This window comes from Rutidosis leptorrhynchoides, chromosome 2, assembly GCF_046630445.1.
Source record: "Rutidosis leptorrhynchoides isolate AG116_Rl617_1_P2 chromosome 2, CSIRO_AGI_Rlap_v1, whole genome shotgun sequence".
Classification (NCBI taxonomy): domain Eukaryota; kingdom Viridiplantae; phylum Streptophyta; class Magnoliopsida; order Asterales; family Asteraceae; genus Rutidosis; species Rutidosis leptorrhynchoides.
In genome coordinates, this window is record NC_092334.1 from 479,152,755 (window position 1) to 479,177,376 (window position 24,622).

Here is a 24,622-nt window from a genome sequence, read left to right on the forward strand (position 1 = left end):
GGTATAATGTTTTGGGGTTGTTACAACATTCGATCAAGAACTAGCCACAAGCTTTTCTTTGGTTAAATGGAGCACCAATTTGCATGAGTTACCACAAAAAAAAAAAACGTTTAAGCCTTAAGGAAGACAAGACTTTTAAAGAAAACCATTTACGTTTAAGAAAGGGAAAACGAGCCAAGTTGTGAAACGATACAAGTTTTCCGAAAATTTTGGTTTAAAGCTTTGTGCATTCCAAAGCCATCCCAGTTTTGAGATAACCGCACGGATAGTTAATGGCCCGGTATATCACCGAAGTGAACTACCTTCTTGTATTGAAGGTGATGAGACAAAAGCTATCTTGGACTCATAAGGTTATGTGCATACAAGCCATCCCGGTGATGGGACGGCCGAACGGGTAGCTACTTCTGCGGTATATCACTGAAATGAACTACCTTCTTGTATTGAAGGCAATGAGAAAGAAACTACCGTGGGTGTAAGATTGGTGTTGGGTCTATTGCATGGTACTTGGAAGACTTTACTTCCAAGCTTAGGTCTTTTTGGGACAAAACTTAACTCGGGAGAATTTACTCCCAAGCTTGGAACAAAACAAAACTTGAAAGACTTTACTTCCAAGTTTAGAAGACTTGACTTCCAAAATGAAACGTTAGGAGCACTCGACTCTCCCGGGAGTGTCAAAGCTCAAAGCTTTTATTCACTCAGCTACTTCCCACATAACAAGCTTTTATGCTTATTTTGAGAAAAAGGTAGGAAGTAGAAACTACCTTTCCATAATTGATCGAACAAGGGTGCCATAGTTTTTGGCAATGGCGTGTGTTGTCTAGCAACACTAGAATGAAGCTATTTCTCTTCATCAAGAATATAGCACACAGTGAAGCTCGATGGCTCCTCTTCCCACAGTATTTTACATCTTAAAATGATGCAAGTATGAAATGGTGTAGATTAGGAATTCTCCTACACCAAGTAATGCGACATTCGAGAGACTTGACTCCCTATCATGGATGGACTTGACTCATCTGGATGTGTTAAAGCTTAGAGCTTTAAACACTTAGTTTTGGAACACACATAAAAGACTTTACTTCCATGCAAAAGTTTCAATTATTCTGTTGATTTCGTCATTTTGAGCACACAATCTTTTGAAAGTAAAAGACTTTACTCCCACATGAGAATTGCAAACATAAACACAAAAGGAAGACTTTACTTTCTTACGTTTGAAGCACAAGGAAAAGACTTTACTTTTCCCTTTGATAAATACAAGTTTATTACCCTTTAAGTGTTAAAGATATGGATTAATGTAATGGTAAGACTTGTTCCAAAAATTAATTTTCATCAACATTGCAAATTCAATCTTTGATAAGTATGTGTGACAAAAGTTTAATCCAAAAAGTTTAAAATGACCCGAGATTTACTCCCCCTACATATAGTTTGATGCAATGCCCTCATTGTATTAAACGATAGAATTAGAAAAATTGAGGGACATTTTGAAATAGAACAGAAGAGAAAAGAAAGTAAAACTGGATTAGATCAAATGATCTTTGTTTTCACCATTCGGATAATACTTAGTCACTAAAGAATGCAAGTCGATGAGCTTGACGCCTGAACTTAATGTCAGGCTTGGATCAATCATCAAAAGGTATATCCTTCCGCTAAGAACCACAACAAGCAAAATAAAAACACAAGCATCCACAATATTATCCACGCATGCACAATTGTCGAATTATTACAAACATGAGTGTGATAATGTGTGAGACTAGCAATACAAGCGTACTACCTCACACCAAATCAATAATCCCAAGTTGTCACACACAATGATTAAATCAATTAAAGTTACATGCCAATTCATAAAAATAAATTGTTTCACAAACCATTATGAAGATTGATTACCAATTACCCATTGTGTCGGATGTGCCGTCTAGATGTTCCTTCCTTAATAGTCATCATAAACAAAACGAGGCATCCGAAGTTTCTCCGACTCATTGAAATTCACCCTCAAGAACTTTGCAATTTTCCTCACGTAGTGACCACCAACACTTGAAAGCGTAGACTTTTCTCCACTTGCATCAAAAAGATAACTTGCGATGAGGTTGAGAATATGAACACGTTAGTGCTTGTGAACTCGATGAACCAACCAAATATCAAACAATGTCACCTTATCAACATCTTCCGTGCGGTCCCCTCCCACACTTGGCTTTGTCGCCTTGACACCGTTGTCATCATAAAGATAGTTTGCCACGATATTTAAAACATGCACATGGGTATGTCGCTCAATTCGCTCGACCAACCAAATGTCAAGAACGGACATCTTTTTAATGTTATTCTCTTGGTAATTGACCGTATTCGTAATGAAACGGTCGATGAATCAGAGTTTCTGGGTCCTAAGGGTTACATCAACCTCTTTTCCCGGCCTATATGCAGCCTCACTCATGTGATACCATGCGATTTTTAAGTTGAACCTCATTGGGAAAGAATTGCTCACAACCATTCAAATATTCCTCAAGCTCCCTAGCATCATCAAACTCTCCATAAATACCAAGTGCCTTACAAAAATCTCAAATGCTTTGGTGGTGAAACCGTCCCCCCAATTGAAACCAAAGATATTATTGGTCCTCAACGTCCGTTATCCTCAGGTTAAACCTAAGGGTCATTAAGAATTCACGGGTCAAGACCGGGTAGACAAGCTCATTGAGGATGAACAATGGTTCCCAAGGGGAAAGGATCTTATGATCATGCTTAACTTGAAAAGCTCTCACCATCTCGTTATACACACCGGCTTGGTGGAGGGGTTCCCAATTGGCATACTTTGCTACATGAACATCATTTTGAATCCGAAGTTCCATGTTATCCCTAAGGGTGGGGTTCATCAAGACCTTTTGTAAATAGGGTTGGTTGGTTAACCTACGAATGTCCAAGGGGACTTGGGGTGGTTGCTCAATGTTGGTTTGGTCATGGTCTGACTCAGAACTTGAGTCATTTTGGGATGTAGCAGGAGCTTTGCCCCGCCCCCTACCTCCAACAAGTTTAATGATCCTCCCCCGCTTTGTCGGTTCCTTAGATTTTCTGTGTGTAGAAGTAGGTGCCTTAGTCTGCAAGAACACAATAGAAACAACACCAAATAATATTGTTATCATTAAAGCATAGTGGCACACTTGTCAATTTGACCGAGTTTTCGCAAATTTGGGACTACTGATGTGGATTTTTCAAAACTTAGGCAAATGGTGTGCCGCGCCTGGGCTAAAGTGCGTCGCACCTTTAAATGGTGGTGTGCCGAACCTAATAAAAGGTGCGCCGCACCTTTACACTGGTGAGCTTTTCTACTTAGCTTATTAACATCAAAGCCAACACTTAAACATTTTTCAACTCAAACCCTTTTAAACAAACTATTTTTGGTATTTTCCAAGTTTTCCCACATGCATGAAATGATTCAAAATGCAAATGCAACTATGAAAAACAATATCATACAACCTACATGAAATGCACTCCTAAAATGAGCTATGTACAAGATTGTGGAAAGTGTTTAACGAGTCTATCACCCGACTCACATCCACTTATGAGTTCAACTAACATCGGGGTGGTAGATTTCCCCCTCCTTTGAACTAGGGAAGCTACCACCATGAGAACCATATCTAATCATTGACAACAACCAATCATCCATTACTTTAGTCTCCATGATCAATTCCTTAATTTTTTCATGTTTAGACAAATTGGACACTAACCAGTTTCTTAAGTGCTCATCTTTCTTGGATGTAGCTTGACGAACCTGCCCATATAGCTTTCTCACTGATTTGTCAATAACCTCAACTTCATCCTTGGGTTTACCTAGGGTTTCCTTCATTCCCCCCCCCCCCCACACTTAGTTGGTGAACCAACTTGAGTTGTGCTTGTAGTGCCTTGCCTTGTACACTAGCAACCATATTCGGTGTGGTTTTGGGCATTGGTGGCAAAATAGTGCATTTGCTTTGAAAGCTCATGCTTTTGCCTTGGTCTCTTAAGGTTAACTTCTCAGCCCTTAGGTCAAATAAGGAACCCGCAGTTGCTAAGAAAGGTCTACCTAATACAAGGGGTACAACCCGGTCCTCTTTTATGTCAACAATAACAAAATCGGACGGGAATTCCATTTATCCCACCTTGACAATTAAATCCTCGGCGATCCCCACACTTTGACTAATAGATTGGTCAATCAATTTGACTCCCGTTTTAGTGGGTACAAGATCACCAAGGCCTAACCTCGTATAATAAGAGTAAGGCATGAAGTTTATGCTTGCCCCCGAGTCGGCTAATTAAGTTAGCATTTCCGACCAGTTTATATGGCAAGGAATTAGGAAAGGCCCAGGATCGCCCAATTTTGGTGGTAAGTTACGTTTTCTCAAAATCCCATCACACTCCCTCTGTAGGAAAGTTGTGGATGCTTGTTCACATTCTCCCCTTTTGACCATAAGTGTCTTTAAGAATTTCCCATAGTTGGGCATATCCGCGAGCAGTTCCACCAAGGGAACATTAACACAAATTTTCTCATTTTCGACTTGGATTGACTTACAAACTACATCCTTTGGATGTTTGGGAAGTAAAGCTTGAGGATACGGAATTGGTGCCATATATTCCTTCATCTTTGGTGTAGCATGAACCTCAACCTCGATATTTTGCTCATTCTCCTTCAAATCATCACCTACTTTTACCCCAGTTTCAACCTTGTTCAAATCAACCCCTTAAAAACTTTACTTAGTTCACCCCCTTGACATCATCTCCCATTATCTCACATGAGGACTCGGTAGTCTCCATTGACATCACATTCTTCACAAACTGAGGAGTATAATCCGCAACATCGGACCAATCAGAGAACTTGAATACACCAAGCTCTGTTGTGACGGTTCTCAATCCTTCATCCATATAAAACCCTTCTCCTTCAACATCAAAATTACCATGGTTGTCTTCATATTTGAATTTAAAAACACAAGGACAATCGAATTGAACTTCCTCTTCGATTGTGAAAAGTGAATTCACTTGAGCATAATCAGAATATTGTAGATTTTGTCTTTTGGTGTAAAATTAGATGAACTAGCTTAGTTATGGTTTGAGCCATGGTTAGGGTTGGTTTGGGTATTTGATGGTAAAGTACCCAGTGATCTCTCCGATAGAATGTTTGCAACACGCCCTAAGTCTTTTTTTAGGTTTTGAATGGAGGCTTGTTGGTTCCTCATTTTTTTGTTTAGTAACTCGGTTTCTTGCTTCAACAAACTTTCATTGGTTTCTGCCTTCTTCATATAACTCATTATATCCTCAATGGGTGGCCTCTTCTCCACTTGTTGTTGAATGGGTTGTTGGAATTGGTTTTGGTTGTAACCTTGATTTGGGTTTTGGTTAAATTGTTGTTGGTTGGAATTTGGGTAATTTTGTTAGTTGGTATTTGGGTAAGGTTGTTAGTTGTAACTTTGGTTTTGGTTGAAGTTATTGTTTCGGTTGTTGTTGTTAAATCCGGGTGGTCGGTTTCCTTGAAGATTGAAAGATACTTGCTTTTGACCTCATTGGTAGCCTTGGTTTTGGAAATTGTTGTTGTAACCCGATGAATTACCCCTTTGGAAATCCGTGTTTCCTTGATAACCTTGGTTCCTCGGAATGTCACTACTAGTCAAGTCTCCTTTCCTCATGTACCTCGCATAGTTAACTTGAGCCTCGATCATCATTAGTAAATTATCGACATTGACTTGGGCAACTTGATGGCAATCTTTAGTAAGGTAAGGACCCTCGCATCTTTCACATCCCACTTTCATTGCAACAACCATTTGTTGCAATTTCTTGATCACTTTACCGAACGTTTGGAATTGATTACATAAGGATGTTAGAGTAACTCCTCCATACTCCTCACTATTGACATTTGAAACACTTCGTCTTGGAATATTCCTCTCCGGTGGAGTCCATTGAAAAAATATGAATGGCCATGTCCTCCAATAATTGCTCCACCTCTTTAGGTGTTTTGTACATGAACACTCCTCCCGCGGAAGAGTCAAGGATAGCTCTTGTTTGCCCGTTGATACCGCGGTACAATATATGAATTTGCTCTTTCTTGCTCAAACCGTGTTGAGGACAAGCTCTCAACAACTTCCTTAATCTTCCCCATGCGTCATGTAAAGATTCCCCGCTTCTTTGACTAAATGTGTTGATTTCCATTTTCAAACGCTCAACTTTCGTCAGTGGATAGAAACGATGTAGAAAATTTTCATTTAGATCTTGGAAAGTAGAAATTGAACCCGGTGGTTGATTCTTAAGCCAATCCTTAGCATCTCCAGTAACTGAAAAAGGAAAATTCTCTTAACTTGAAAGCATATTCGGACACCCCATTATACTTATACAAATCACATAACTCGTTGAAAGCGTCAAGATGATCATATGGATTTTCTTGCATTGTTCCCCCGAATTGAACATCCTTTAATAAGGTCATAATATTTCCTTCGATCTTCCAATTATCGGTCACGATTTGAGGCCTGTTAATAGAAGTTGCAACCGTCGGTGGTGCAACGAGACGAGCGTTCCAGATTGGAACATCATTAGGATCCGCCATCGGCGGTGGAACTTGAGGAAGTTGAGGCTCTACCCCAAAAGGTTTTTCTCCCCCCGTATCGACGAAATACAAAGGCAACGCTTCAAAATTTGATCTAATAACCCTTTCGTCCCTTGATCGATAATAACCATGGATTGCTTTCTCCAGCTCAGATAGTGGATTCTCACAAATTTGATCCTTGTTGGACCGCAATTTCATACACCACCTAACCTATATCACAAAACAACCACAAAACGTTTTCCACACAACAATATATAGTAAACAAGAAAAGTAACTTTTCCAAGAATAAATTCTCACAAAAGGATCGAACAACTACTAGTAAATATCAAAATCCAATTAAAAACACCACTCCTGAAACGCCCCGTCCTAATCCATTTGGACGAAGTCATCAACATTTGATCCCATAGCGATGATCGACTCCAAGTAATCTCCTTAAAATGAGCAAATGCACAGCGGAAGATTTCTTTCATACCTGAGAATAAACATGCTTTCAAGTGTCAACCAAAAGGTTGGTGAGTTCATAGGTTTATCTTAAAATAATAAAATTCATCATTTTGATAGACCACAAAATTTAAATGCTGCATGGTACAAATGTGCCCGAATCCTATACCCACCTGTAATGTACATGCGATATCTTTTAAATACAGTACACCTTTCTCGTGTACGAAATCATCTTTCATAAATCTTAGTAACCGTACACATATCTCGTGCACAAAAATAACATACACATAACCTGTGCATAAAATCATTCTCTCGATACATAACATTCATATCAATTGGTGGTAATTATCATGTTCACATAATTCAATGGTGGCAATTATCATGTCCACATAATTCAATCGTGGCAATTATCATATCCACATAATTCAATCGTGGCAATTATCATATCCACATAATTCAATAATAATCCGCAGAACTTCTGTCTGCATAATAATTCATTCGAGGAATGTTTTGCTTGTGTCTATCTCGTCAAATATTTATAAAACCATTTCATGTATTCGCAGTACAAAATATATTTCAAAAGCATTTAATAAAGCAGTTATAAAAACGGCACATGTATTCTCAGTCCCAAAAATGTAAAGAGTAAAAGGGATCAAATGAACTCACCTAATGTATTTTGTAGTAAAAATACATATGACTATATTGAACAACTGAACAATGTAGGGTTGGCCTCGGATTCACGAACCTATATCATTCATATATATATTAAAACATATTCTTGTAATCGAATAATTATATTTATTATTATTAATGATGTATTTGTTATAATTAATAATTTATAAGTTTCATTATTTATTTATATATTTTCATAAAGAAATGTTAATATAGTTAGGTTATGAAATTTAAATATATTTGTATATATGTAGTCTTTATTTTATGCTTATAATCTTTACAACATCTTTAAGACCTTTTATGTTCATAATCATAATAATTTTAATGATATTGATATTACTATTAATAATATAATAATAATAATAATAATGATAGTAAAAATGTTACTTTTAATGATACTAGTAGTTTTAAGTAAAAAACGACAGGTTTGAAAATAATGTTACTTTTAATAATAATGGTATTACTAATAATACAAATATTGATAATAATAATAATAATTATAATAATTTTACTACTAATAATATTAGTGATAGTGATAATATTAATAATAATAATATTATTGTTATAAATGATATTTATGTTAATACTAATAATAATATTAATACTATTAATTATAAAAGAAAACGATACAATATTAATATTAGTGAAATAACAATAATACTAAATAATAATACTTGGTAATGATACTAATACTAGTAATAATAATAATTATAATAATAATAATAAAAATAATAGAAAACTACCTCCAATTAATGAGTTCCAAAAATAAATGTCCTTGCCCGGGCTCGAACTCTAGACCTCTTGATAACCACAAACACTCACAACCACTCATCCACTTCTTTCTTTCTGATATATAATATGAACCCGTTTATGTTTAACTATTATTTTCGGCCCAACTATATTTAAAAGAAACCCAAACTTCTTATAATTAAAAGCCCAAGAATCAAACTCTTTTAAATAGGCCTAGTCCATTAATCTTTATCAAAAGCTTTCGGTGAAAATTATTTAATAAAAAAAAACGAGATCAATCAAGTTACAGCCTATCTTTACAGCTCATCTTACACCCTACCTTGTTATCATTATTTTGCCTACCCATCTCCATCTTATTATATCATCATTTATCTCATCATATTATCTATGATCTTCTTTCTCATCGATTGGTAGCTTTCTTCTTGTTCGAACCAACATAGAAAACAGAAACAGCGGTAGTGATCATGGAGTAGACGATTGTTAATGATTGACGGTTGGAGTGGTATGATATGTTGCCTATGGGGTTCGGTTAGCAAACAGAAAATAGAAACAGGAAATTAGTAGCAAAGGTGATGGTTCAATAGAGGTTTTAATGATGGAATCATGGGTGTTATTTCTCGACAGATTGCAACAGAGAAGATATCTGCAGTAGCAGAAAAATAGATGAAGTGGGTGTCGATTTGAAAGAGAAAAGAGAAAAAAAAACAGGAACAGGTTCGAATATGTAGCAGGTTTCGAGGGATTTTGTGGATTTTTGAACATCGATTAGAAATAGAAAAATATAGCAGTAGTACATCAGAAATCGATGGTTTCTTTTACCAGCACACCTCATCGTTATCTTTATACATAAATCTTTATCATCTCTATTCCCGTTGTTAAATCTCAACAGCAACAATTAAGAACGCAGCAGTAGTTGTGAATGATCATGATTGTTATGATGGCGGTATTGGGTTCATATTTGTGGTTGTTTGATACATGCATATGTATATATTTATATGTTTGGATGGGTGCACAAAACAAAGATATTGGAGATCGAATATTAGTTTTATAGTGAGAGTTTGGAGTGGTTGGTTACTAACTGCAATAACTGTGATTAAAGTGCAGTTGGGTGGGGTTTTGAGGCAAGGAAAATGTAATAATGGTGGCTGCAATCAGGAGTAGTAGTAGCTGGCAGTGATTAAGGTTTCCAGCAGGATAAAACAACAAAAGATGAGGGTTGTTTTCAAATGGGTTTGTTCTCGATTACTTACAGTGAAAATCCAACAGGTATAGCGAACAGTAGCAGTAGTCGTAGCAGTTAAATGGGGTCTGTGGTGGTGATTTGAATGATGGTTAGAGGTGAAGGTATGGTTCCGGTGGTGGTATGGTTGTAATGGGTGGTTGATAATGGTGATTCAACAGAAGAAAGGGAGAGAGATAGGGTGGCGGTTCAAATGGAGAAGAAGGAGATTAGAGATGATGGAAGAAGGTTGTAGGGTGGCGGTGATATGATCAAAGTGATCGTCGAAGGTGAGCAACTAGTGTTCTTGTGTGACTTTCAATGGTTTGCAATTTAACAAAGATGATAATGGTAATTGTTGTAATAGGGTGGGTGATAATATCTTGCATATGTATATAATATATAGAGGTTAGAATAATGAAATATATGGTCGATGGTGTTGTAAGTTGATTGAGATGTTTTACTGGAAACAATAATGGTGTTTGTTGAGTAGTAGTAGAAGACAAGTAGTACATGTGTGTGTTTGTTATATGTAAAGAAAAGAGGCAATCAAAGAATCTAACAAATAAAGGAAATATGCGAATGTTTGTTCTATATGCTTTGTCAAAAGAATACAGTGAAATCAAACAAGTAACATCAATTCACGGGTGGTATTAGGTGTTTGAAATTTGTATTGCGTTTTCTACGGAAGGAAAATGAGCAGAGTAGAAAAGCAAGAGTGATTGGTTAGAGAAAAGAAGGAAAGAATAGATGGTCTAGATTCATGTATGTGTATATATATAACTTGTTAATATATTAGAATGAAAACAATTTTAGTAGTAAACAAAAGTAAAAGAAAAAGAAAGATTGATGTGTTATTTAGTGCATGTATTAGTCGATACATATATGTGTATATATAACTTTTACCTTGATAAAGGAAACTAGAATGGTAGCATATAAGTGGGTATTGATTGTTTGAATTTAACTTGCTTAATATAAATCGGAACATCAAACGAGTATTACAATCATTTAATATTTATTTTTACTATACTTTATTTATATATAGAGATATATTTTAAATAATAATTATTATAATATCCTATTTTTATTTTATTAATTTTTAATAATAACAACATATAATACTTCAAATAAATTTCGATTTATTATTTATATATACATACACACATATCTATTTACAATTAATTGTTCGTGAATCATCGAGAGCTGTCGAAGGTCAATTGAATATATAAACATCGTTTCAAAATTTTTTAGACTCAACATTACATTCTTTGCTTATCATATGGAAATCATATAAAGATTAAGTTTAAATTTGGTCAGAAATTCCTGGGTCATCACAGTACCTACCCGTTAAAGAAATTTCGTCCCGAAATTTGAGTGTGGTCGTCATGGTTAACAATAAAAATGTTTTCATGACGAATATAAGTTGATAACCAGAGTTTTATCATCAGGGAGTAATATGGATAAAGTAATGCATTTATTCGAAGAGTACGAATGAAGCTATCACAAAAGAGTGAACTGAAGAAATAGAGATTCTTCTTAGCTTTTGACGTAGTCAGAGTTGAATTTAGAAAATAAGGTGCGTCTTAGCTTTTGATGTTGTCTTTGTTGAATTCCGGAATTCAAGGAATTTACAGAAAATCTTCGAAATCTATAAGATTTGATTCTGCGGTGAAAAAGGAAATTAAGATCTCTATAATTAAATACGGTGATCTGCCTCGATTACTCTGTCTGATATTTCGTTATAAATTCATCTCTTTCGTTCCATTATCTTCACAACTCCTTTCTTCTCTTCTTCGATTTTTTTTTATTTTTTTATTTCTAAGATAATGAAAATGCTTAATCCAGTTCTGATCCTTGATATTTTTCCTAATTATCATTTCCGTCATCCTTCTTTCCAATCTTCCGCCAGAGAAATCTGTTTACTTCTACTATTACCTTGGGATGATACTATTCTTAATTATACCGTGTCTTTGTATTGCTATTCGTATTAATATCCACGATTTGTAATCTCCATGTTGTCATTGGGCTTTATGTTTTCTTTTATATTTCAATGTCCCTATTTCTGTTTCCTATAATCATTGTCATCCACAGTTAATACTCCCTCCTTTTTGCTGTGATTTATACTCCAATTTTCTATTTCTTTTGGAGCTTTGTCCCTTCATTTCTTCTTTTTACGATTGGACATCTCTGGTAATGGTCCAGAATTCGTAGATATGGAGTTTCGAATGATTATAATGTTCTAAGCAGGAAGGAACGTGATAGCACGATTTGATTTTCAAATTTATCAATATCACGGATGATAGAACCATCAAGAATACATTTTCTTGATTTGTTCAGGAGTTAAGTAGAATGAAAGAGTTATGTAACATGACACATGATGACGTTATGATCTGTGAATCATCACGTTTCATTAGAAACTCAGCATGACTTACTATAATATAATCACGTTGATCAAGTGTCATTATATTATACTAACTCATGCTTCAGTCCTCAACACTCCTTCAAAAACATTCATATTTTAAGCTCGAAAGTTTACAGAATATAGAAACTAACAGTTTCTATATGATGTAACACTGATAGCACGAAGAGATTAATGATTTCAGATAAGAATAGTTATAAAAATATCTTCAGAAATATGGAGGATATTTATAATGAAAGATACTGTGATATATTAGAATTTCTAATATCGAAGGATGGTGAAGAAAATTTGTCCGCAAGAGTTTGGAGTAAGGAGCAAGATATTCGCTAAAGACCTCAACAGGCATTTAATTATTTGGATTCTTTGAAGTCAAACTTATTCTTTGTGATTTGTCACGACTTCCTTCATAGTTTCGCATAATCCGCTTTTCGGTACTAAATTTCCTATTGAGTGTTTTCAATACTCCATTCTTTATCATCAAACTTTTGACGGTTAAGGTCGTGTACAGTTTTTGCCGCTGTATTCAGCTTTTTCAGAATTCGTGGTATTGATTTGTAGACTAGGTGCTTTTCAGAATTTCAGAATGGAAGATCATAATTCTAAAAGATAAATGTTATATGGATACATATAACTGTTGATGTTGAAACATTGCGAGACTCACAATACAGATTTGCTGATTCCCGGTAATTGGTATGGCAATTCTTGTTACAAGATGCGGATGAGTACATGATGAGATTTCAATAGATAAATATAGTGATTTGTCGGAGAGATTTAAGCCAAGGAGCAACGAGATTGCTGGTACGTCTGCTGGTAATATGATGAAATATAAAAGGTTTCCCGGTAACAATAAAAGAGCACGCATATATAACATAGTTATAATAAGATTGTTTCAAACAAAAAGTTGAAGTTGATTTGCTGGAGCTGTGACGAAATTGGCTAATTTGGAGAGGGATTGTAAAATTAATTTCGGTAATAACAACGCCAAAGGAGCTATCACAGATACGTGTTAAATGTTTACTCAGGTTCCGAGAGTTTTCAAGTGCATAACTATATACATCAATATCTTCTTACGTAGATGAAGTTCGGTTGGTTCATCCTCCCAATTGAGGTGTTTTCAAGAATCACGAAAGGCTTGAACGCGGATTGTAATCGTTAAGATACAAATGAGGTTTAAGTTGAGATCAAGTGGCAAACTTGAAGAATTATTTAGTTTCATATGTTATAATCAATATTTTAATTCATTTTAATTGTCCAATGTTTTTAGTCCACATTCGATAGTCCTCAGTTGGCAGTCCAATAATTCATATATAGTTTAATGTATAATATTTGAATTAATTAATACGTATCGTGACCCGTATTCATCTCAGACTCGATCACAACTCAAACTATATATATTATTGTAGAATCAACCTCAACCCTGTATAGAGAACTCGATCATTACTGCATATAGAGTGTCTATGGTGACTCCAAATAATATATATATATGTGTCGATATGATATGTCAAAACCTTGTATACATGTCCCGATATTTAAAGTGCGTAAAATAAATAACAGAAATTAAATGACGATAAACAATATTGCGAGAATATAAATTGCGATAAATAAATTGTGATAAATAAAATGTAATCAGTTAGCTAGGAATAGTTAGCGTGGATTCTTAACAAATTTTCTCATAGTTAATTTGTTTATTTCTAACAAATTTTATTTTGTCCAAAGTTTTCTTCATTATGCCACTTGTTGGATTCTGATAGATCAAAATCCAAATATGAAATTGAATGAAAATGGTTATTCTGCGGTGAACGGATACGTATATCGGTGGTTGTAAATAGGATAATAATTGATTGTTGAATCAGATTTGAAAGAATGTACAGTGTAACTTATTAATGTGAAATCTAAATATCCTCGGGTATTACCTACCCGTTAAAATATTTTCACCATTAACAATTTGTACAAAAGAATTATTAATTACATTCTTTATGAAAACATATATACATATATATTTTCTTCAGATGTAATCATGGATTTAATAAGTTAATATGATATTAAACTCATTTGATTTACCGTTAGAATAAGAATATATAATCTCTAAAACATTAGAGATTACATAATCGCCATGTCGATGAAGATAACTGATGTAGAACGTCATGTAGAACGATGATTATACTCGAGGTATAGATTGAAATGTTGAGGCATGTGATATTGAAACTTGGGTTGTTGGTGGTACTGTTGGTGTCGGTGATTTGGATGAATCTGGTACGTTTTGCACCATATTTTCCAAGACTACAACTTGTGCGCGAAGTTCGTTAACTTCTTCTATTTCATCGGGATGATTGTCGGTTCGGACGAGCGGATGAATGAGGTTTAGAATCTGAGATAGTATATGATCGTGATGAGATACTTTAAAAATGAGAGAGAAAATGGTGTCTCGAACAGGTTCGCCGGTAAACGTTTCAGGTTCATTGTCAAGAGGTGAATTTGGTTGGTGGAAAGGATCGCCTTCTTCGCGTTTCCATTGATTAAGTCGACTACGAACCCATCTCCAATTCATTTAGAATAGATGATGGCTAATTAATTGATTCATTCCGGTTACTCTGCTTTCGGAGCTTAGGTGAATATCCATGTCAGAATAGCTGTCGGAATAACTATCGGAATAGCTATCGAAATCTGAGGGACTCGAACTGGTGGAGGGATTCATCTCGTACGATCAGATGAAGGATTTTCGATAAGAAATAGATTATAGGATGTAGATTAGTACCCTGCTATACATAATTTACCTATGCATATATATAATACTAAAATCCCATAAGTTACGGAGGAATCTACGGAATCTGTCAGGCAAAGGTAACAATAACAGATACGCTAAGATATGAATTTAGCAGATACACTAAGATATGAATTTTGTCTATACACTATTCATGCATTCATTGCAGTATGATGTGTCTAGACTAAGAATGGTAAGCATGTAATTTCCTAAGGATGATAAGCAGATGATTTTCGACAAAAATGATAAGCAAAACTTTTGACATGCAGACACGGTCGAAGTCCAGACTCACTAATGCATCTAAACAACTATCAGTTAGACACACTAATGCAAGACCCGGTTCGCTAAGACCACCGCTCTGATACCAACTGAAACGCCCTGTCCTAATCCATCTGGACGAAGTCATCAACATTTGATCCCAGAGCGATGATCAACTCCAAGTAATGTCCTTAAAATGAGCAAATGCACAGCCGAAGATTTCTTTCATACATGAGAATAAACATGCTTTCAAGTGTCAACCAAAAGATTGGTGAGTTCATAGGTTTATCTTAAAACAATAAAATTCATCATTTTGATAGACCACAAAATTTAAATGATGCATGGTACAAATGGGCCCGAATCCTATACCCACCTGTAATGTACATGCGATATCTTTTAAATACAGTACACCTTTCTCGTGTACGAAATCATCTTTCATAAATCTTAGTAACCGTACACATATCTCGTGCACAAAAATAACATACACATAACCTGTGCATAAAATCATTCTCTCGATACATAACATTCATATCAATTGGTGGCAATTATCATGTCCACATAATTCAACGGTGGCAATTATCATGTCCACATAATTCAATCGTGGCAATTATCATATCCACATAATTCAATTGTGGCAATTATCATGTCCACATAATTCAATAATAATCCGCAGAACTTCTGTCTGCATAATAATTCATTCGAGGAATGTTTTGCTTGTGTCTATCTCATCAAATATTTATAAAAGCATTTCATGTATTCGCAGTTCAAAATATATTTCAAAAGCATTTAATAAAGCAGTTATAAAAACGGCGCATGTATTCTCAGTCCCAAAAATGTAAAGAGTAAAAGGGATCAAATGAACTCACCTAATGTATTTTGTAGTAAAAATACATATGACTATATTGAACAACTGAACAATGTAGGGTTGGCCTCGGATTCACGAACCTATATCATTCATATATATATTAAAACATATTCTTGTAATCGAATAATTATATTTATTATTATTAATGATGTATTTGTTATAATTAATAATTTATAAGTTTCATTATTTATTTATATATTTTCATAAAGAAATGTTAATATAGTTAGGTTATAAAATTTAAATATATTTGTATATATGTAGTCTTTATTTTATGCTTATAATCTTTACAACATCTTTAAGACCTTTTATGTTCATAATCATAATAATTTTAATGATATTGATATTACTATTAATAATAATAATAATAATAATAATAGTAAAAATGTTACTTTTAATGATACTAGTAGTTTTAAGTAAAAACGACAGGTTTGAAAATAATGTTACTTTTAATAATAATGGTATTACTAATAATACAAATATTGATAATAATAATAATTATAATAATTTTACTACTAATAATATTAGTGATAGTGATAATATTAATAATAATAATATTATTGTTATGAATGATATTTATGTTAATACTAATAATAATAATAATAATAATACTATTAATTATAAAAGAAAACGATACAATATTAATATTAGTGAAATAACAATAATACTAAATAATAATACTTGGTAATGATACTAATACTAGTAATAATAATAATTATAATAATAATAATAAAAATAATAGAAAACTACCTCCAATTAATGAGTTCCAAAAATAAATGTCCTTGCCCGAGCTCGAACTCTAGACCTCTTGATAACCACAAACACTCACAACCACTCATCTACTTCTTTCTTTCTGATATAATATGAACCAGTTTATGTTTAACTATTATTTTCGGCACAACTATATTTAAAAGAAACCCAAACTTCTTATAATTAAAAGCCCAAGAATCAAACTCTTTTAAATAGGCCTAGTCCATTAATCTTTATCAAAAGCTTTCGGTAAAAATTATTTAATAAAAAAAAACGAGATCAATCAAGTTGCACCCTATCTTTACAGCTCATCTTACACCCTACCTTGTTATCATTATTTTGCCTACCCATCTCCATCTTATTATATCATCATTTATCTCATCATATTATCTATGATCTTCTTTCTCATCGATTGGTAGCTTTCTTCTTGTTCGAACCAACATAGAAAACAGAAACAGCGGTAGTGATCATGGAGTAGACGATTGTTAATGATTGACGGTTGGAGTGGTCTGATATGTTGCCTATGGGGTTCGGTTAGCAAACAGAAAATAGAAACAGGAAATTAGTAGCAAAGGTGATGGTTCAATAGAGGTTTTAATGATGGAATCATGGGTATTATTTCTCGACAGATTGCAACAGAGAAGATATCTGCAGTAGCAGAAAAATAGATGAAGTGGGTGTCGATTTGAAAGAGAAAAGAGAAAAAAAAATAGGAACAGATTCGAATATGTAGCAGGTTTCGAGGGATTTTGTGGATTTTTGAACATCGATTAGAAACAGAAAAAAATAGCAGTAGTACATCAGAAATCGATGGTTTCTTTTACCAGCACACCTCATCGTTATCTTTATACATAAATCTTTATCATCTCTATTCCCGTTGTTAAATCCCAACAGCAACAATTAAGAACGCAGCAGTAGTTGTGAATGATCATGATTGTTATGATGGCGGTATTGGGTTCATATTTGTGGTTGTTTGATACATGCATATGTATATATTTATATGTTTGGATGGGTGCACAAAACAAAGATATTGGAGATCGAATATTAGTTTTATAGTGAGAGTTTGGAGTGGTTGGTTCCTAACTGCAATAACCGTGATTAAAGTGCAGTTGGGTGGGGTTTTGAGGCAAGGAAAATTTAATAACGGTGGCTGCAATCAGGAGTAGTAGTAGCTGGCAGTGATGATGGTTTCCAGCAGGATAAAACAACAAAAGATGAGGGTTGTTTTCAAATGGGTTTGTTCTCGATTACTTACAGCGAAAATCCAACAGGTATAGCGAACAATAGCAGTAGTTGTAGCAGTTAAATGGGGTCTGTGGTGGTGATTTGAATGATGGTTAGAGGTGAAGGTATGGTTCCGGTGGTCGTATGGTTGTAATGGGTGGTTGATAATGGTGATTCAACAGAAGAAAGGGAGAGAGATAGGGTGGCGGTTCAAATGGAGAAGAAGGAGATTAGAGATGATGGAAGAAGGTTGTAGGGTGGCGGTGATATGATCAAAGTGATCGTCGAAGGTGAGCAACTAGTGTTCTTGTGTGACTTTCAATGGTTTGCAATTTAACAAAGATGATAATGGTAATTGTTGTAATAGGGTGGGTGATAATATCTTGCATATGTATATAATATATAGAGGTTAGAATAATGAAATAGATGGTCGATGGTGTTGTGAGTTGATTGAGATGTTTTACTGGAAACAATAATGGTGTTTGTTGAGTAGTAGTAGAAGACAAGTAGTACATGTGTGTGTTTGTTATATGTAAAGAAAAGAGGCAATCAAAGAATCTAACAAATAAAGGAAATATGCGAATGTTTGTTCTATATGCTTTGTCAAAAGAATACAGTGAAATCAAACAAGTAACATCAATTCACGGGTGGTATTAGGTGTTTGAAATTTGTATTGCGTTTTCTACGGAAGGAAAATGAGCAGAGTAGAAAAGCAAGAGTGATTGGTTAGAGAAAAGAAGGAAAGAATAGATGGTCTAGATTCATGTATGTGTATATATATAACTTGTTAATATATTAGAATGAAAACAATTTTAGTAGAAACAAAAGTAAAAGAAAAAGAAAGATTGATGTGTTATTTGGTACATGTATTAGTCGATACATATATGTGTATATATAACTTTTACCTTGATAAAGGAAACTAGAATGGTAGCATATAAGTGGGTATTGATTGTTTGAATTTAACTTGCTTAATATAAATCGAAACATCAAACGAGTATTACAATCATTTAATATTTATTTTTACTATACTTTATTTATATATAGAGATATATTTTAAATAATAATTATTATAATATCCTATTTTTATTTTATTAATTTTTAATAATAACAACATATAATACTTCAAATAAATTTCGATTTATTATTTATATATACATACACACATATCTATTTACAATTAATTGTTCGTGAATCGTCGAGAGCAGTCGAAGGTCAATTGAATATATAAACATCGTTTCAAAATTTTTTAGACTCAACATTACATTCTTTGCTTATCATATCAAAATCATATAAAGATTAAGTTTAAATTTGGTCGGAAATTCCCGGGTCATCACAGTACCTACCCGTTAAAGAAATTTCGTCCCGAAATTTGAGTGTGGTCGTCATGGTTAACAATAAAAATGTTTTCATGACGAATATAAGTTGATAACCAGAGTTTTATCATCAGGGAGTAATATGGATAAAGTAATGCATTTATTCGAAGAGTACGAATGAAGCTATCACAAAAGAGTGAACTGAAGAAATAGAGATTCGTCTTAGCTTTTGACGTAGTCAGAGTTGAATTTAGAAAATAAGGTGCGTCTTAGCTTTTGATGTTGTCTTTGTTGAATTCCGGAATTCAAGGAATTTACAGAAAATCTTCGAAATCTATAAGATTTGATTCTGCGGTGAAAAAGGAAATTAAGATCTCTATAATTAAATACGGTGATTTGCCTCGATTACTCTGTCTGATATTTCGTTATAAATTCATCTCTTTCGTTCCATTATCTTCACAACTCCTTTCTTCTCTTCTTCGATTTTTTTTTATTTTTTTATTTCTAAGATAATGAAAATGCTTAATCCAGTTTTGATCCTTGATATTTTTCCTAATTATCATTTCCGTCATCCTTCTTTCCAATCTTCCACCAGAGAAATCTGTTCACGTCTACTATTACCTTGGGATGATACTATTCTTAATTATACCGTGTCTTTGTATTGCTATTCGTATTAATATCCACAATTTGTAATCTCCGTATTGTCATTGGGCTTTATGTTTTCTCTTATATTTCAATATCCCTATTTCTGTTTCCTATAATCATTGTCATCCACAGTTAATACTCCCTCCTTTTTGCTGTGATTTATACTCCAATTTTCTATTTCTTTTGGAGCTTTGTCCCTTCGTTTCTTCTTTTTACGATTGGACATCTCTGGTAATGGTCCAGAATTCGTAGATATGGAGTTTCGAATGATTATAATGTTCTAAGCAGGAAGGAACGTGATAGCACGATTTGATTTTCAAATTTATCAATATCACGGATGATAGAACCATCAAGAATACATTTTCTTGATTTGTTCAGGAGTTAAGTAGAATGAAAGAGTTATGTAACATGGCACATGATGACGTTATGATCTGTGAATCATCACGTTTCATTAGAAACTCAGCATGACTTACTGTAATATAATCACGTTGATCAAGTGTCATTATATTATACTAACTCATGCTTCAGTCCTCAACACTCCTTCAAAAACATTCATATTTTAAGCTCGAAAGTTTACAGAATATAGAAACTAACAGTTTCTATATGATGTAACACTGATAGCACGAAGAGATTAATGATTTCAGATAAGAATAGTTATAAAAATATCTTCAGAAATATGGAGGATATTTATAATGAAAGATACTGTGATATATTAGAATTTCTAATATCGAAGGATGGTGAAGAAAATTTGTCCGCAAGAGTTTGGAGTAAGGAGCAAGATATTCGCTAAAGACCTCAGCAGGCATTTAATTATTTGGATTCTTTGAAGTCAAACTTATTCTTTGTGATTTGTCACGACTTCCTTCATAGTTTCGCATAATCCGCTTTTCGGTACTAAATTTCCTATTGAGTGTTTTCAATACTCCATTCTTTATCATCAAACTTTTGACGGTTAAGGTCGTGTATAGTTTTTGCCGCTGTATTCAGCTTTTTCGGAATTTGTGGTATTGATTTGTAGACTAGGTGCTTTTCAGAATTTCAGAATGGAAGATCATAATTCTAAGAGATAAATGTTATATGGATACATATAACTGTTGATGTGGAAACGTTGCGAGACTCACAATACAGATTTGCTGATTCCCGGTAATTGGTTTGACAATTCTTGTTACAAGATGCGGATGAGTACATGATGAGATTTCAATAGATAAATATAGTGATTTGTCGGAGAGATTTAAGCCAAGGAGCAACGAGATTGCTGGTACGTCTGCTGGTAATATGATGAAATATAAAAGGTTTTCCGGTAACAATAAAAGAGCACGCATATATAACATAGTTATAATAAGGTTGTTTCAAACGAAGAGTCGAAGTTGATTTGCTGGAGCTGTGACGAAATTGGCTAATTTGGAGAGGGATTGTAAAATTAATTTCGGTAATAACAACGCCAAAGGAGCTATCACAGATACGTGTTAAACGTTTACTCAGGTTCCGAGAGTTTTCAAGTGCATAACTATATACATCAATATCTTCTTACGTAGATGAAGTGCGGTTGGTTCATCCTCCCGATTGAGGTGTTTTCAAGAATCACGAAAGGCTTGAACGCAGATTGTAATCATCAAGATACAAATGAGGTTTAAGTTGAGATCAAGTGGCAAACTTGAAGAATTGTTTAGTTTCATATGTTATAATCAATATTTTAATTCATTTTAATTGTCCAATGTTTTTAGTCCACATTCGATAGTCTTCAGTTGGCAGTTCAATAATTCATATATAGTTTAATGTATAATATTTGAATTAATTAATACGTATCGTGACCCGTATTCGTCTCAGACTCGATCACAACTCAAACTATATATATTATTGTAGAATCAACCTCAACCCTGTATAGAGAACTCGATCATTACTGCATATAGAGTGTCTATGGTGACTCCAAATAATATATATAGATGTGTCGATATGATATGTCAAAATCTTGTATACATGTCCCGATATTTAAAGTGCGTAAAATAATAAATAACAGAAATTAAATGACGATAAACAATATTGCGAGAATATAAATTGCGATAAATAAAATGTAATCAGTTAGCTAGGAACAGTTAGCTAGGAATAGTTAGCGTGGATTCTTAACAAATTTTCTCATAGTTAATTTGTTTGTTTCTAACAAATTTTATTTTGTCCAACGTTTTCTTCATTATGCCACTTGTTGGATTCTGATAGATCAAAATCCAAATATGAGTTAAATAACTAAAAGTAATATATATATTACATTTTTAAGTTATATTATAAAGAAAATTATTTTATGAAAATCCTATCGTTCATATACATAAGTATATTGTACATAACAAAAGTTAATGTTCATTTTTGTGATATTTTATTCAAATGTACAATAAGAAGAAACTTCTAAAAGTACGAGGTGTCCGTGTCCATTTTTCAGTATCTATTTCAAGGTTGAATATGGACCTTGAAATTGATTAAAGTGGGTGTCGTTCGGTGTTCTTGCTGCAAAGTCTTTGTGAGAGAAATATGACGTTGACCAATAAAAAAATAGTATAATTAAAAATATATATAAAAACTAAGTTTACACCGTCGGCCTCCCAACCTTGGAGAACCGGCGACGAGATAGACAACAACCGACGGTGAGGTGGTGTCCACATTGCCGGCGTCGGTGAGGCTGACTTCAACCGACGGTGTGGACACCGAGAGCTCTAAGGTGTGTCGAAAATTCTAAAAAGAAAGGAACATGAGTTTGACAAAAAAAATATATACATATATCACTAACTAATACGGAGTCCGTATTAGTTAAGGTGAAGCCCGATCCAACGTATCATAATAATAAAAAGGTTAGTGGGCCTTAATTGGGCTGTAAATAACGACTCACGTAGCGGATAATTCGGAACAACAGTAACTAACTTCCATAATTCTAATCTCTCCCCTCTCATGCAACACTTTCACTCAACTGTTTCCCAAATTTTGTTACATTCTTCTTCTTCACCTTATAATTTGATCTTATATTCAACACATAAAATTCAATATCGACGCTTTTCATCATCGTTAATTGGTAAATTTCTCTGATCTGTTCTTAATTTACCGTCATGTTGTGATTGATTTGACTGAATTCATTATCTGTAATTGAAAATATCTTGAAATGACGTAAACGAATTTGTTAGGGTGTTGTCTTATCTGGATCTTAATATGTAAAAACATGTAAGATTAATCGAATGATGTAAACGATGAATTTGAATTTTATGAAAAAAGATTCAGATAATTAGATAATACTCCGTGCATGATTTGTCAGTTGGTGACCTCAAATTGGATTTTTCATTCTGTTAATTTGTTGAAACTGATAACTAAAAACTATTATTCTCAATATGTAATGTATGTATGTATATGTATGATTCTTGGTATACACAGATGGATTCAGTACCTTCATTTTCACGGGCTAAGAAAGATAGGGTACATTTGGGTTGGATAGAATGGGTCAAAGGATGGTATCGTTTGATTCTCGAGACGTATTTTGAGAAGTATTGGTCTAGACATTTGCCGAACCCATTGCCTCTGCCTCCCCTACATGGTACCACCTGCATTGTCACTGGTTCGACTAGTGGAATTGGACTCGAAGTAGCACGACAATTAGCACATTCAGGAGCACATGTTGTTATGGCTGTTAGAAACGTCGATTTAGCACATAATTTGGTCCAGAAATGGCAACAAGAATTGCAAAAAAAATCTCCAACTGAAGTACTTCATGTTGATGTGATGGAACTCAACCTAAGTTCATTCCTATCCGTTGCGAAATTCGCAAACGAGTGGAACTCGAAAAAGAAGCCTTTGAACATTCTTATTAACAACGCGGGCGTTTTCTCAATGTGCAAGCCTCAAGTGTTTTCGATCGATGGATATGAAATGCATATGCAAGTTAACTTCTTGGCACCATCTTTATTGTCACTGTTACTTTTACCGTCTTTAAAAGCCGGTGCTCCTAGTAGAATCGTGAATGTGAATTCGCTAATGCACGCTATTGGTTTTGTTGACACGAGGGATCTAAACTTTGATCGAAAGATAACAAAGTATACTAGCTTAAGAGGCTACTCAAGGAGTAAACTAGCACAAATCATGTTTAACAATGTGCTTCATCAAAAGATCCCTAAGGATAGCAAGATTGATGTGGTATGTGTGGACCCCGGGAGTGTTCGTACGAATGTGGTTAGGGATCTTCCAAGGATCATTCAAATTGCATTTCAAGTACTACCTAAGTTCTTATACAATGCTATAGAAGGTTCAAGAAGCGTTTTGTATGCGGCTGTGTATGATGAGATTCAAGAGTATTGTAGTAAATTGAAGGAAGAAGAATGGCCTGTTTGTCCCTATGTGGCTTGCAACTGTAAGACTATGATTCCTAGTAAAGAAGCACAAAATTTGGAGATTTCGCGCTTTGTGTGGAAGACAACGCTTGATATAATCGGTTTCCCTAACGACGCAGTTGATCATCTTTTATCTGGAAAAGAGATTAATTGGCAGTATTCGGATCTAGTTACTAAGATCTCCGGGTGATCATCGATGGTAAAATGCAAAATTTTTTTTATCTTTTATTGCTTTATCGCTTCATGTTGGAGCCGCTGTTGGGCTAAAATACAACACTTATAATCTTGCTTAGAAGAAAGTTGATGAAAACTTTGAGATCTCAATTCATAGTTATATCTTTAGTAGTCTGCTCTTTGTGTTCTTAATTCATAGTTATATCCTTGATAGTCTGCTCTACAA

The 24,622-nt window shown here is 34.1% G+C and overlaps 1 protein-coding gene across 1 annotated transcript; it reads left to right on the top strand.

Moving 5' to 3' along the window:
- Positions 1-23,272: 23,272 nt before the first annotated feature.
- Positions 23,273-24,412, top strand: LOC139889422 (dehydrogenase/reductase SDR family member FEY-like). The gene has a single exon (XM_071872375.1). The coding sequence runs from the start codon at positions 23,273-23,275 to the stop codon at positions 24,410-24,412; it is 1,140 nt and encodes a 379-aa protein (XP_071728476.1).
- The last annotated feature ends 210 nt before the right edge of the window (positions 24,413-24,622 follow it).